Consider the following 14,291-nt stretch of genomic DNA (forward strand, 5'->3'; position numbering starts at 1 on the left):
CTGAATATTTTCAACAATTTGTTTAAACTGTGCAATAAAACTTAAATCTTAAAATCAGCTACAATAACAGGATTTCTGCACTTACCATGTTCACACTCTGGCCCATGAAACCCTTCATTGCACCGGCACGTATAATTTCCGATAATCTCCACACATTCTCCATTACCACTACATGATGCAGCTTTGCACGAAGCTGTCAAAAGAGAACAAATGCATGAATGCAGAAATTGTAATCCTAAAGGACTCTTTTCACGTCTATGCACATGACCATGAGCCTCACATCATGGGAACACATTCTGACTAATTTGAGCGTGTGCCTCCCATATTTCCAACACTTTAAAAGCTGGAGAGCCGTTGGCAGTGTACACCCACATTTCTAACGTGTGCTCCTTGAGAGGAAGATCCTGCACCTTATGACTACAGCTATATAGTATTAATACAGTTTGACATACAGATGTGACCAATGTATATATTATGCCGATCGGTGTACTGACCCTGACTTGCAGTTTATAATTCAAAAGCCGACCACTTTCTCTATCCACATCAGTTGACTAATTTCAGTTAGATATCTGGAAACATTAATCCTACCATTTAATATTCTTTAAGTAAAGAAACATAGTTTTATGTAAAACACAAAGTGCTGGAGTAATTCAGCAGGGCAGGCAGCATCTACGGAGGGAATAGATAGGTGATGCTTTGTGTTTTGACCCAAATTAACGTTTATCAATTTCCTGCTACCTAACCCAGAGTTACTCCAGCACTTTATGTTTTACTCAAGATTTCAGCATCTACAGTTCCTTGTGTCTCCAGTATAGATTTCATCATCCTCACTGGAATATAAATAGAGGAACACTATTTTTTAAGTACTCGTTGTGTGCTTGGATTAGGGTTAGGATTAGATCTTGTAGGTCATAGTTTCAATCCCATTCTTTGTTTAATTGGTGGCTCTGCCTTGAAAATTGTAGTAGAACTACAATTAATATCAAAACCTAAGTAATGTTGTATTTCTGCTGCCTCATTACTCAATGATGCATTCAACAAGTGTTTGTGTGGATATTGTGGGAGGACAATCAGCCTGGATGATTAATGTATTTTTCATTGTTTATTTTCCAAATGTTAATACTGTAATACTGTATTGAAGACAGGGTGAAAGAGAAAAATGGTTAGAATAATATGAACTAATAAAATGTTTCATCAGTAATGTGATAGTCATTTTTTTCTGTTGCCTTCTTCTGATCCTATTTTGTGCTCGACAATTTATCAGAATCCTTGTTATTCACTATTGTTTTTCTTGCAAGTAATATTTTTAGCTGTATTGGGCTTTGAAAGTATTTGCAGAATTATACTCCAAATATAAATTGAAAAGTGAGTATTTTTATAAAATATGAATGTAATTATTAAAAATAACTTGCATTTTCTTGATGGCGTTCATTGAAAACAGAAAACATGAAAAACTACCCGATTATCAATAGATGATCAATTGCAAAATGCTGTGAATATCTCTGGCTCTTACTTCAGTGCATAAATGCTCATGACAAGCCTTGGTAATACAGTTGTTGCTGGGCCAGGTGCAAGTTTGATCAAGGATTTTTTTTTACTAGAGTGTACACAACTCACATGTAGCATTTTATGAAGGTTCCTGAATACCCTGAGTTTACATAACATCATGTTGCCATGCAATGGGGCCTTGTTGTGAGGATGGAACAGCCTTTAGGCTGCAAGTTGTCCTTGGAAGATCTGTACAAAGTTATAATCTACTGTATGTTTATTAATCGGCAGTAACAGGGCGGCATGGTGGCTCAGCGGTAGAGTTGCTGCCTTACAACGCTTGCAGCGCCGGGGACCAGAGTTCGATCCCGACTACAGGTGCTGACTGTACGGAGTTTGTATGTTCTCCTCGTGGTTTCCTCCGAGATCTTCGGTTTCCTCCCACACTCCAAAGACGTACAAGTTGTAGATTAATTGGCTTGGTAAATGTAAAAATTGTCCCGCGTGTATGTAGGATAGTGTTAATGTGCGGGAAATGCTGGTCGGCGCGGACCCGGTGGGCCAAAGGACCCGTTTCCACGCTGTATTTCTAAAGTAAATTAAACAGCAAGTTGTGGTTTAAGATCCTTCAGCACTTATCACACCACATCCTGTGGATGAAAGCAACCTTATCATCTCCTGAAAAACACCGCACATTTGTTCACTTATTTCAACATTTAATGAAAACTAATCAGCAGACAACCTTCACTCACGGGGTTGGGATTTGCTGTACTTTCTGAACATATGATTAGCTAGGGTATACAAAAATGCAAGAGAAACTTAGCGGGTGAGTCAGTACCTATGGAGCGAAGGAAATAGGCAACGTTTCGGGCCAAAACCCTTCTTCAGACTGTTGTGAGAGTGGGGGGGGGGGGTGGGAAGAAGACAGGAAGAGGAGGAGCCAGTGGGCTAAGGGAGAGCTGAGAAGGGGAGGAGAAAGTAAGGGTACCTGAAATTAGAGGTCAATGTTCATACTGCTGGGGTGTAAACTACCCAAGCGAAATAAGAGGTGCTGCTCCTCCAATTTACGTTGGTCCTCACTCTGGCCATGGAGGAGGCCCATGACAGAAAGGTCGGATTCGGAATGGGAGGGGGAGTTGAAGTACTGAGCCACCGGGAGATCAGGTTGGTTATTGCGAACCGAGCGGAAGTGTTGGGCGAAGCGATCGCCAAGCCTACGCTTGGTCTCACCGATGTAGAGCAGCTGACATCTAGAGCAGCGGATGGCAGCGGATATGATTAGCTACGTAAGGTTGACAAAGCTGAACCATTAAGATTCATTTGGCAATCCTGGCATTAAATCAGCACTGCACGCCTAATTTATTTTAGTAAACTTTTAGTAACTAATTTTTTAAGTTAAATATATTTCAAAGAAAGAGGTCACAGGACCTTACCTAGGTAGCATAAAGCTCGTTTCTCTCTTTCTGTGCACGGTTCATTGTTCCATTTTCCCGCTTCCTTGCCTCTCTTTATGTAAATTTCAACACAATCCTCTCCCCCAGGAGTTGGTTCACCTACAGCCCAGTTTTCTGCTTCTTCACCCAGTGGTTTATTTGTTCCGACCCAGGTCCAAACACCACCAATCTTCCTGATTCCAATCCAGTAGTAAGTTGGGTTTCTTGGCAACATCTGATTGAGATAATTAATTTCCTCTTGGTTCTGAATTGCAACTAGGTCAGTGAAGGACTTTTGACAGTACTCTCTGGCAGCTGGCCACGTCATATTTGTCAGAGAGTATTCATAATTCCATGTCTGGACTCCTTCCCAACTCACAAGTTCTGTGAAAACAATAAACATGTAATAAAAAAATGGAATATGCTGGAAAGAGGCAAGATAATCCCCAGCATGGCAGTAAAGTGAAAACATAGAAAGTAGGTGTAGTAGGCCATTCGGCCCTTATGATCATGGCTGATCACCCAGTAGCAGTACCCTGTTCCTGCTTTTCTACATATCTCTTGATTCCGTTAGCCCTAAGAGCTATATCTAACTCTCTCTTGAATACATCCAGTGAATTGGCCTCCACTGCCTTCTGTGGCAGAGATTCACAACTCTCTGGCTGAAAATGTTTTTTGCTCATCTCAGTCCTAAATGGCCTACCCCTTATTCTTAAACTGTGACCCCTGCTTCTGGTCTCCCCCAACATAGGGAACATTTTTCCTGCATCTAGCCTGTCCAATCCCGTACGAATTTTATATGTTTCAATAAGATCCTTCTAAATTCCAGTGAATATAAGCCCAGTCGACCCATTATAAACCCAGTCAATCCAAAAGTTATTATGTAGGATTTTTACATTTGTTGTCTTTCAAGTGACCCACGTGACGTGGTCTTCACTTTATACGCCGCCAGGACAACAGACCATGGTCAGATCAAGGTCCCTGCACTTGCAACAACTGGGACCTGAAAATGGAGCCTAAAGGGCCTGTCCCACGAGCATGCGTCCTGCATGCGGCAAGCGCGACCTAAAGGGCCGGTCCCACCAGCATGCGCCTGCATGCAGCGACCTAATGTGGTCGCTTGAGCCGTACGGACTCGCGGGGCCAGTCCCACTTCGATCGCCGGAGCCGTATGGAGTTGTGCTGAGCTGGTCCCGACATTGCGCGGGGCTCTGAAAAACTGGCCGTGTTTAAAGATTCCACGTGGCAACGGCCTGCCGGCCCGCAGCCGCCTCGACGCCGTGTCACTCACTCGACCTCCGCGCGGCTCCCGCTTCTGGTTTGGTCGCGCTTGCCATATGCCGTACGGCTCAAGCGACCACGTTAGGTCACGCTTGCCGCATGCAAGTCGCATGCTCACGGGACCGGCCCTTTAGGTCGCGCTTGCCACATGCAGGTCGCATGCTCGTGGGACAGGCCCTTAACTGGCGATGTTGAATACTGTATTAGTGTACCACTGCTATACATTTGAACTGTATCTGAGATGCTTATCTAATATGTATCTGTCGTTATGTATAGTGATACTTGTACTGAACTGTAAACAAAAATGAATTTCACCACCTGTGACAATGTACCTGTACATGTGATAAATAAAGTATCATAGACCATAGAACATCATCCATGGTGGAGAATTAATTTGAAAGAATGCCTGACAACCAGTAACTGAGATGTCATCAAACCAGCTAAACGGCCTATCTGATTAACAAGGAAACTTTCCGGTGTCTATAGTATTTCAAACTGAAGTTATAAACAATGAAGTGGAATTGCCGGACTTGAGGAGAAAGCTATTATTCACTTGGCAACTCGTTATATAATAGCAAGATGTTAAAATGTGGGACCAAGCTTGAATCAGCAAGAAAGTTAAAAATGGAAACAAAAACAAAGTAGGTGTACGTAATGCAAGAGGTGGTTGCAGAATCTGTGGAGGTGAGAAAGTTAACAAGGTAACTCTATCAATAGACAACAGACTATAGGTGCAGGAGTAGGCCATTCGGCCCAGCACCGCCATTCATTCTGATCATGGCTGATCATGCCCAATTAGTACCCCGTTCCCGCCTTCTCCCCATATCCCCTGACTCCACTATCTTTAAGAGCCCTATCTAGCTCTCTCTTGAAAGCATCCAGAGAACCCGCCTCCACCGCCCTCTGAAGCAGAGAATTCCACAGACTTACAACTCTCTGTGAGAAAAAGTGTTTTCTCGTCTATGTTCTAAATGGTTTACCCCTTATTCTTAAACTGTGGCCCCTGGTTCTGGACCCCCAACATCGGGAACATGTTTCTTGCCTCTAGCGTGTCAAAACCCATAACAATCTTATATGTTTCAATAAGATCCCCTCTCATCCTTCTAAACTCCAGAGTGTACAAGCCCAGCCGCCCCATTCTCTCAGCATATGACAGTCCCGCCATCCCGGGAATTAACCTTGTAAACATACGCTGCACTCCCTCAATAGCAAGAATGTCCTTCCTCAAATTAGGGGACCAAAACTGCACACAATACTCCAGGTGTGGTCTCACTATGGGCCTGTACAACTGCAGAAGTACCTCTTTGCTCCTGTACTCGACTCGTCTTGTTATGAACGCCAACACACCATTCGCTTTCTTCACTACCTGCTGTACCTGCATGCTTACTTTCATAGACTGATGAACAAGGAGCCCCAGATCCCATTGTACTTCCCCTTTTCCCAACTTGACGCCATTTAGATAGTAATCTGCCTTCCTGTTTTTGATACCATAGTGGATAACCTCACATTTATCCACATTAAACTTCATCTGCCATGCATCTGCCCACTCCCACAACCTGTCCAAGTCACCTTGCATTCTCACAGCATCAGGCACGTGAGTAATTAGTCAGGGTAGGCAGTCCGTATCTTTGGTCAGTCGGCTTTTAAACTCTCCCCGGTGAGCTGTCAGTCGGCTTTTAAAAGAAACTAGCGCTGCGCATGCGCAAGCACGTACACGCAGTCCACGGTGTAAAGGCAGAATTTCAGCTGCCTTTATAGACCGTTGCCGCTGATGGCTTAAAGCAGCGTCGACGGCACGTGAGTAGCACGTACTTCCGCTTGTTAAATGTACTGCGGATGAAAGGCACAGGAGAATTGTGCCTACCTATGAGATGGATCTCTTAGGTAACCATAATTCTCCCGTGCCTTCACTATTTATATATGATAGTTACCATTTTATAATTTCAGTCAGGGTTGGCACTGTCTACCTTGCCTACCCTGACGGCACGTGCCTGCATAGCATCCCCCTCACAGTTCACACTGCCACCCAGCTTTGTGTCATCTGCAAATTTGCTAATGTTACTTTGAATCCCTTCATCCAAATCATTGATGTATATTGTAAATAGCTGCGGTCCCAGCACCGAGCCTTGCGGTACCTCACTAGTCACTGCCTGTCATTCTGAAGGGGACCCGTTAATCCCTATTCTTTGTTTCCTGTCTGCCAACCAACTTTCTATCCATGTCAGCACTCTGCCCCCAATACCATGTGCCCTAATTTTGCCCACTAATCTCCTATGTGGGACCTTATCAAATGCTTTCTGAAAGTCCAGGTACACTACATCCACTGGCTCTCCCTTGTCCATTTTCCTAATTACATCCTCAAAACATTCCAGAAGATTAGTCAAGCATGATTTCCCTTTCGTAAATCCATGCTGACTCGGACCAATCCTGTTACTGTTATCCAAATGTGCCGCTATTTCATCTTTTATAATTGACTCCAGCATCTTCCCCACCACCGATGCCAGGCTAACTGGTCTATAATCCCCTGTTTTTCTTAAAAAGTGGGATAACATTAGCTACCCTCCAATCCACAGGAACTGATCCTGAATCTATAGAACATTGGAAAATTATCACCAATGCGTCCACGATTTCTAGAGACACTTCCTTAAGTACCCTGGGATGCAGACCATCAGGCCCTGGGGATTTATCAGCCTTCAGTCCCATCAGTCTACGCAACACCATTTCCTGCCTAATGTGGATTTCCTTCAGTTCCTCCGTCATCCCAGATTCCCTGGCCTCTACTATATCAGGAAGATTGTTTGTGTCCTCCTTAGTGAAGAAGGATCCAAAGTACCTGTTCAAAAAGGAAACATTGGAATAATCACATTTATGGAGCATTTGACACGATCTCAGCACATATCAAAGCAATTTAGAGTCAGTGAACTTCTTAATGGATTGTGGCCACTGGTGTAGCATGAACCACAAAGTGACCAATTTCCAAACACTAAACTCCCACAAGCCATCCATGTGGCACATGCCAGACAATCTATCATATTGATTGTAATATGGAAGATTCTGAGGAGAATTGACAATGTCGATGCTGTGAGGATATGTCCCATGGTCTGAAATAGTGGGTATAGGCTCAGGATAAGCAGTTGACCCCCCTAAGACTTGAAAGCTCATCCATTAATGACTGATAACCCTTCTCTCAGTTATCAATCATTGATGGGTGAGCTATCAAGTATGGAGATAGATAATTGTTAATTTGCATAGACACAGTAGGTCAAGTGCCAGTTTTCAAGCTATATGACTCCATGACTCTATATTCATGACTCCGGGGGAAATAAGGGGTACGGGGATGGAAAGAAAATGGAGACGAGCCCAAGATCAGATCTACCTTGATCTTATTGAATGCTGAAGCAAGTAGAGGCGCCATATGACCTACTCTTATTCCTCTTTCTTTCCTCTTATGAGAGTTAAAAATTGATCATGATGCTAGATAATTCCCATTCTTTTTTTCTAGTTTTTTCAAGTCTTGTATGTCCATCTGAGCCAGAGGACAAAGCCTCAAAACACAACTTCTGAAATAAGCCACATCCAAAAATGCATTAGTCACATGATACTTCACTGGAGATTCAGCCTAGATTTTGTACTCACGTCTCTAGATGGGACTTGAAACCATATACATTGGAGGAAGGAAAAATATGCTGATGTTAACTTCCCTTCTCTGTTGGAAAAAAAGAATCTGCCAAAATTACAACATTTGTAGAGAAATAGAAGAATAAAAACTTACCAGATAGCACAACCAAAATCCAAGCGTGAGAAATGCCCTTCTGAACCCAATGCTTTTTACAGATTTTGACATGAAAGGCCCATTGAAAGAAAAGAAAAAATATACATTAGAATCTTCCATGTAAATAACAAATGAACACAACATGCACATAGCATTGCAGAATACAGTTTCATCTCAAGGTATTAATCACATTTTACACTAACAGGTACAACCTTTTATTACACCATTTCTATTTTTTTACCACAATTTCCTGCTGATTTTATCTATCTCTGTGTCCTGCACACTTGGCATAGGATTTCTAAAGAGTTTTTATGACTTGCGGTCAATGTGACAGACCCTCCCTTTGAACACTGAGTGACACTGTTTCACAACGTTTCCTCACACCCACTTCGAGGTGACACCCACTCCATGCACCCACTCACAGGTGACTACTGGTATTACCCAGTCCATCGCAGGAACTGACCTCCCCACCATCGAAGGGATCTACAGCAGTGATAGAAAAATTCATTCCTATAGCTATCGGGGACTGTACCTTTAAAAATGCTTATGCAAATGCTTACGCAAGCACAATGCTTACTTGTAGACACTGCTCATCGCTAGTAACCGCAGACCCCGGGCCTTGTGAAAAATAACCATTCAGTTAGACAAACAGCCGCAAATCTTGTAGACATAGCTTACTGATATTTCTCAATCATAGAAGTCCGAAAGTATGTGCTGATTGTGGTTTGCACTTTGTACGACCTTGTCCGATATTATGTGCTGACTGTGGATTTTTACCTTGCTTGACCTCGTGATGAGATAAGATTGTAGTCAAGACCTCCTTGATTACTCCACTGTATAAAGGACATGCGTGAGGAGCTGTTTGGGCAGAGAGACTCCCGCAGACCTCTGCACTCTGTGTGAATTTCTCTCGTTAAACATTCAAGTTATATCCTAATTATTGTGGCTGGCGTTTGTTGGGAAAAATATTTCTAACAAGGAGTCACTGCCTCAAAAAGGCAGCCAGCATCATCAGAGACCCACACCACCCAGGTCATGCTCTCATTTCACTCCTGCCATCGGGAAGAAGATATAGGAGCCGGGAAACTGTAACGTCCAGGTTCAGGAGCAACTTGTTCCCTACAACCATCAAGCTATTAAACGCTACAACCTCCAAATAGGCTCCGAGCTGTAGAGGCTTGGGGATTTTTTTTTTGACTTTGCACTAATATTGTCTATTTATTTGTCTGTTTTATTAATATATACTGAACATTGTAGTTGTTGTTTATTAATGGTTTTACAGAGTACTATGTTTAAATATCTGTTGTGCTGCTGCAAGGAAGAATTTCATTGTTCTGTTTAGGGACATATAACAACAAAACACACAATGACTATTGACTCTAGATGGTTGGAGGTGTTGGAGGCCGATCATCCCATCCCCAGAACATCCTCAGAGCAATGTTCTGGCCTTCATCAATGACTTTCTTTCCATCATCAGGTCAGAAATGGGGATGTTCGCTGATGATTGTGCAATGTTCAATTCCATTTGCAACTCCCTAGCAGATGACACTCGGGTCAGGCCTGTTAAAATTGTGCTGTCAAAAGTGTCAGGCAATGACTAACTTAAACAAGAGTAAGACTAGCCACCTACCCTTGATATTTAATGGTATTATTATCGCTATCAGTTCCCCAGCACCAACTTCCTAGGACTCGCCATTAGCCAGTGACTCAACTGGACTGACCACAAAACCATGACTAAATACAAAGTGCTGGAAGAACCTAAGTCCTGTACCTTCTGACAGGAGCCCACCACTTCTACCTCCCAGTGGTAGACGGCCACGCCTTGCTGCAGCAGTAGCACTTTATCTGATGTTTCTCCTCTTTCCAAAGAACCTTCAATTTGTTTAAAGCCAGATGTTTGTCATCTACAAAAAGTCTCTAGACAAAAGGAAGTAGGTTTAAGAGTCCATGGAGGCAAATGATCCAGATAGGCTACAAGATACAATTGTACAACAATCGTCAATAGATGTATGGTAAACTTGGAAAAGGTGGTCAGAATATTAGCTTCCCAAACACCACCACCTGCACTGCGACAAGCCTGGCCACACTTTATTTTAGTTTAGAGATACAGCGCGGAAACAGGCTCTTCGGCCCACCGAGTCCTCAATGACCTGCGATCCCCACACATTAACACACACTTGGGACAATTTACACATAAACCAAGCCAATGAACCTGCAAACCTGTTTGCCTTTGGGAGGAAACTGAAGATCTCGGAGAAAACCCACGCATCACAGGGAGAATGTACAAACTCCACACAGACAGCACCTGTAGTCGGGATCGAACCCGGGTCTCTGACGCTGCATGGCAACAACTCTGCCGCTGCCCCACTGTCATCACTCCACAGAGACATCACCCGTAGTCGGGATCGAACCCGGGTCTCTGACGCTGCATGGCAGCAACTCTGCCGCTGCGCCAACGTCATCACTTGATGAATGCGACCATGGAATTCCACTACATAAGGAACAGGATGAGCAACTAAACTACTGCACCATCTTGCAGACAGCAGACAATAGGAGGGAGAGCAGGTGCTAACTTGCCCTGTTTCCTGAACCTTACATGTGGAAACTGATTCATTCTCAGCAGCAGTCATACAGGAGACAACCAACTATTAAAAAAATAAATTTTCTCGAACAGAAAGTGGGTAAAAGAAAAATTAACATAACCTACCATTTTAGGAAAATTCTGTGTTTTATGTTGCTTTCTTCTCTCTAGTTGTTCTCGTTGCTGATGTTTTGATAGTTATAAGAGCTTCATGTTCTTTAGTCTGTCTGTACAGAACACAGTGTAGCACTGCGGCTGTCTCTACGTTTGTCGTTTCAACCCACAAATGTAACTTCTCTGACATCAAATTCTCTGATGAGCAAACATCCTGCAAACCTTGAGGAGACAATTTTTTTTTCAATGCGGATAATTTGTTTTTGCTACTGAATACCAATTTGAGTCAATTATTAAATCTTTTATATTTAAAAAATATTTTCAATCAAACAAAGTTTGCTGACAGCCCTTTAATGAATTCATTGGGATATGCTGTGATGCCTTTAACTATGGCTATGTAAAGGGAGACTGGAGCATGTACTTTGAATCTTTAAAAAAAAATAAAAGAAGAAAGTAGAATTCACAAGGAATAATATCCTGAATTCGTTCCTGATGGCTGAGGTTCTGGACCTTGAGGAGAGGTGCAATATTTTAAAACATGTGTCTGTCCCTAATATCTGTAGATGTTGAATGAATGAATGAATGATATCTTTATTTCGAACGATTAAAAAAAAAAAAGATGAAAATGAATAAATAAAAGGAAAATTATATATATACATATACATATACATAAATACATACATACATACATACATACATACATACATACATATACATACATACATACATACATACATACATACATATACACATATACACATATACATAACATATATGTACATACATAAATTAAAAAATCAAAAGCCAATTTCAACATAATACACATTAGACTCGTTCGAAAAGGGATAGGAAGAAGCCTATGCTTGTCAAGTCCTACCCCCATTCTTCACCATTAACAATTGCAAAATTCAATAAAATAAACTAAACAGACAATTCAAATAAAACGACTCCAATCAAGCTATTAAGAAAAAAAGAACAAAAAAAGAAAAGAACAAGCACCATTAACATCTGTGAGATTTACATTCTCCTTCCTCATTACTGTACTTTTCAAAGATATATCTTTTGTACATTTTATTAAATTGCATTATATTCATACTTTGTTTAATCGTTTTGTCAAGACCATTCCACAAAACCACCCCACAAATGGAAATACACATACTTTTTAAATTGGTCCGAGCATAATGCTGTTTCAAGTTTAGTTTCCCTCTAAAGTTATAACCCCCCTCTCTGTCTTTGAACAGTTTTTGTATGTTTACAGGTAGCAGTTTATTTTTTGCTTTATAAATTATTTGTGCAGTCTTAAATTCTACCAGATCCTTAATCTTTAAGGTGTGTAATTTTAAATACAGTATATTGGTGTGTTCATGATATCCTACATTGTTTACTATACGAATAGCTCTTTTTTGTAGTGTGCTTAGTGATTGTAAGGTGGTTTTGTAGGTGTTGCCCCATACTTCCACACAGTAATTTAAATACGGTAACACAAGTGAGCTGTACAGAATATACAGTGCTCTCTCATTCAAAACATGCCTTGCTTTCCCCATCACTCCAATACTCTGTGCTACTTTTGCTCTCACATGTTTTATATGGGGTTTCCAGCAGATTTTGTGATCAAGAATCACACCCAGAAATTTATTTTCATACACTCTTTCTATTTCAACATTATTTATCATTACTTTTACTTGTGTATTTATTTTGCGTTTTCCAAACAGCATAAGTTTGGTTTTGTTTAAATTTAATGATAATTTATTCAAATCAAACCATGTTTTTAGTTTACTCATTTCTGCTGTGACCACCTCCAAAAGCTGCTGCAAATTGTCCCCATCACAAAAAATATCAGTGTCATCTGCAAATAACACAAATTTCAAGAGGTTTGACACCCTACATATATCATTAATATACAAAATAAATAATTTGGGGCCCAAAATCAATCCCTGTGGGACTCCACAAGTTATTTCTAAGCATGTTGATTTGCAGTCCCCTATTTGCACAAACTGATGTCTTTTACTTATGTAGCTTCTCATCCACTCTGGTACAACCCCTCTGATTCCATACTTTTCCAGTTTTTTGATTAGCAAATGATGATCAATTGTATAGAATGCTTTTTTCAAATCTATAAATACACCCACTGCATATTTCTTGTTATCTATAGAACTGGCAATGTCTTCAATTAACTCCATTAATGCCATGGATGTCGATCTGTTTGACCTGAATCCATATTGACTATCAACTAGCAATTCGTGCTTCTCGATAAAGTTATCTAATCTACTTACATACAGTTTTTCTAATATTTTTGAGAACTGAGAGAGTAACGACACCGGCCTGTAATTTGTAAATTGATTTCTGTCTCCAGCTTTGTATAGTGGGATGACTTTGGCAGTTTTCATTTTACATGGAAATACACCAGTTTTGAAAGATAAATTGCAAATATAATTGACAGAAATATTCTGCTGATTTCTGTTCAAACATTGGGATGAGCAAATTAATTGCGCACCTTTAACATTGGTAACAGCATAAAAAAAAGTGATTTTCAATAAAATTGGTAAAATCAGGGGTGACGGGTTTATATCTGACAATTTCAGACCACAAAGGTCAAGAGTCATGTCAAGAGTCAAGAGTGTTTAATTATCTTATGTACCAACAACAAAATAATGAAATTATTACTTGAGGCAGAATAAAAGGCATGTAAATGCAATATGCAGAGATAATATATAATAAACAAAAAATAAAATAAATAATCTCAATACTCGTGCAAAAAAAGTCCTTATTCCAATGCTCCAGTAACACCAAAGCAGAACTTCCATCTGCACCATCCTGTTTAGCACCATCACACATTTTGTCATCTCTTCCAGCTTTTGCGATTAACAGACCTCTGCTCCCCTACTTTCTCCACATCTTAAAACCGATAGATCTTTTCCAAGTTCTGATGAAAGGTCATTATTTTGAACCTTTAATTCTCATTCTTTCCCCACAGGCACTGCCTGTCCTTCTCTTTGATTGTTGTAATTAAAGGGAAATAGACTCAGCATAAAAGACAACCATGGGCTACTGTCAAAAGACAAAATCTAGAAACTCACCCGCAAATAGAGTCAGGAAGTGAGGTGAGTTCCTCTTCATCCACATTAAACAGAGCCTACTTTTGTTGATCAAGAGCTTGGAGTTAAGTGATAAATCATCAAACAATGGTAGATCATGCACAAGAGAACAAACCATCCATTCTTTTACTTTCAGTTAACCCAATCTCTTCTTGGAGTCCAAATTCAGATTTGGTCAAATCGTGTTCTTCATGTTGCTTTTGATGTAGCATGAATGGAATAGATATGATTCTCTGATAGTTTTCGAAAGAAAATGATTTCTAATTCTGGACAATGAAATTTTAACTGAATATTATGACAATGTGTACTGATTGCTCCAGAAAACAGCGAGTTCACTGAGAATATTAATGAGCTATTTCAACAACTGATTCCATGTCTATTGTCAGTAACCTGCACAACTTGCAAAACTAGAGCATCATCTGACCTGCCACTAAATGCTTCAACCCCATACACTGCATGTGTTGGAAGGAACTGCAGATGCTGGTTTAAACCAAAGACAGACACAAAATGCTGGAGTAACTCAGCAG

General features: G+C 40.8%; 1 protein-coding gene across 1 annotated transcript in view; it reads right to left on the bottom strand.

Moving 5' to 3' along the window:
* The window catches only part of LOC116977583 (E-selectin-like), a 36,973-nt gene extending 25,997 nt beyond the window's left edge, over positions 1-10,976 (bottom strand). The window contains exons 1-4 of the mRNA XM_033028139.1: positions 10,682-10,976; positions 7,975-8,026; positions 2,922-3,305; positions 86-193 (exon numbers count right to left, since the gene is read on the bottom strand). Coding sequence (XP_032884030.1) covers positions 86-193; positions 2,922-3,305; positions 7,975-8,026; positions 10,682-10,684 — 547 coding nt within the window. The 5' untranslated portion in view covers positions 10,685-10,976. The remainder of the gene's footprint in view (positions 1-85; positions 194-2,921; positions 3,306-7,974; positions 8,027-10,681) is intronic.
* Positions 10,977-14,291: the final 3,315 nt, after the last annotated feature.

This window comes from Amblyraja radiata, chromosome 10 (assembly GCF_010909765.2).
Source record: "Amblyraja radiata isolate CabotCenter1 chromosome 10, sAmbRad1.1.pri, whole genome shotgun sequence".
NCBI lineage: Eukaryota > Metazoa > Chordata > Chondrichthyes > Rajiformes > Rajidae > Amblyraja > Amblyraja radiata.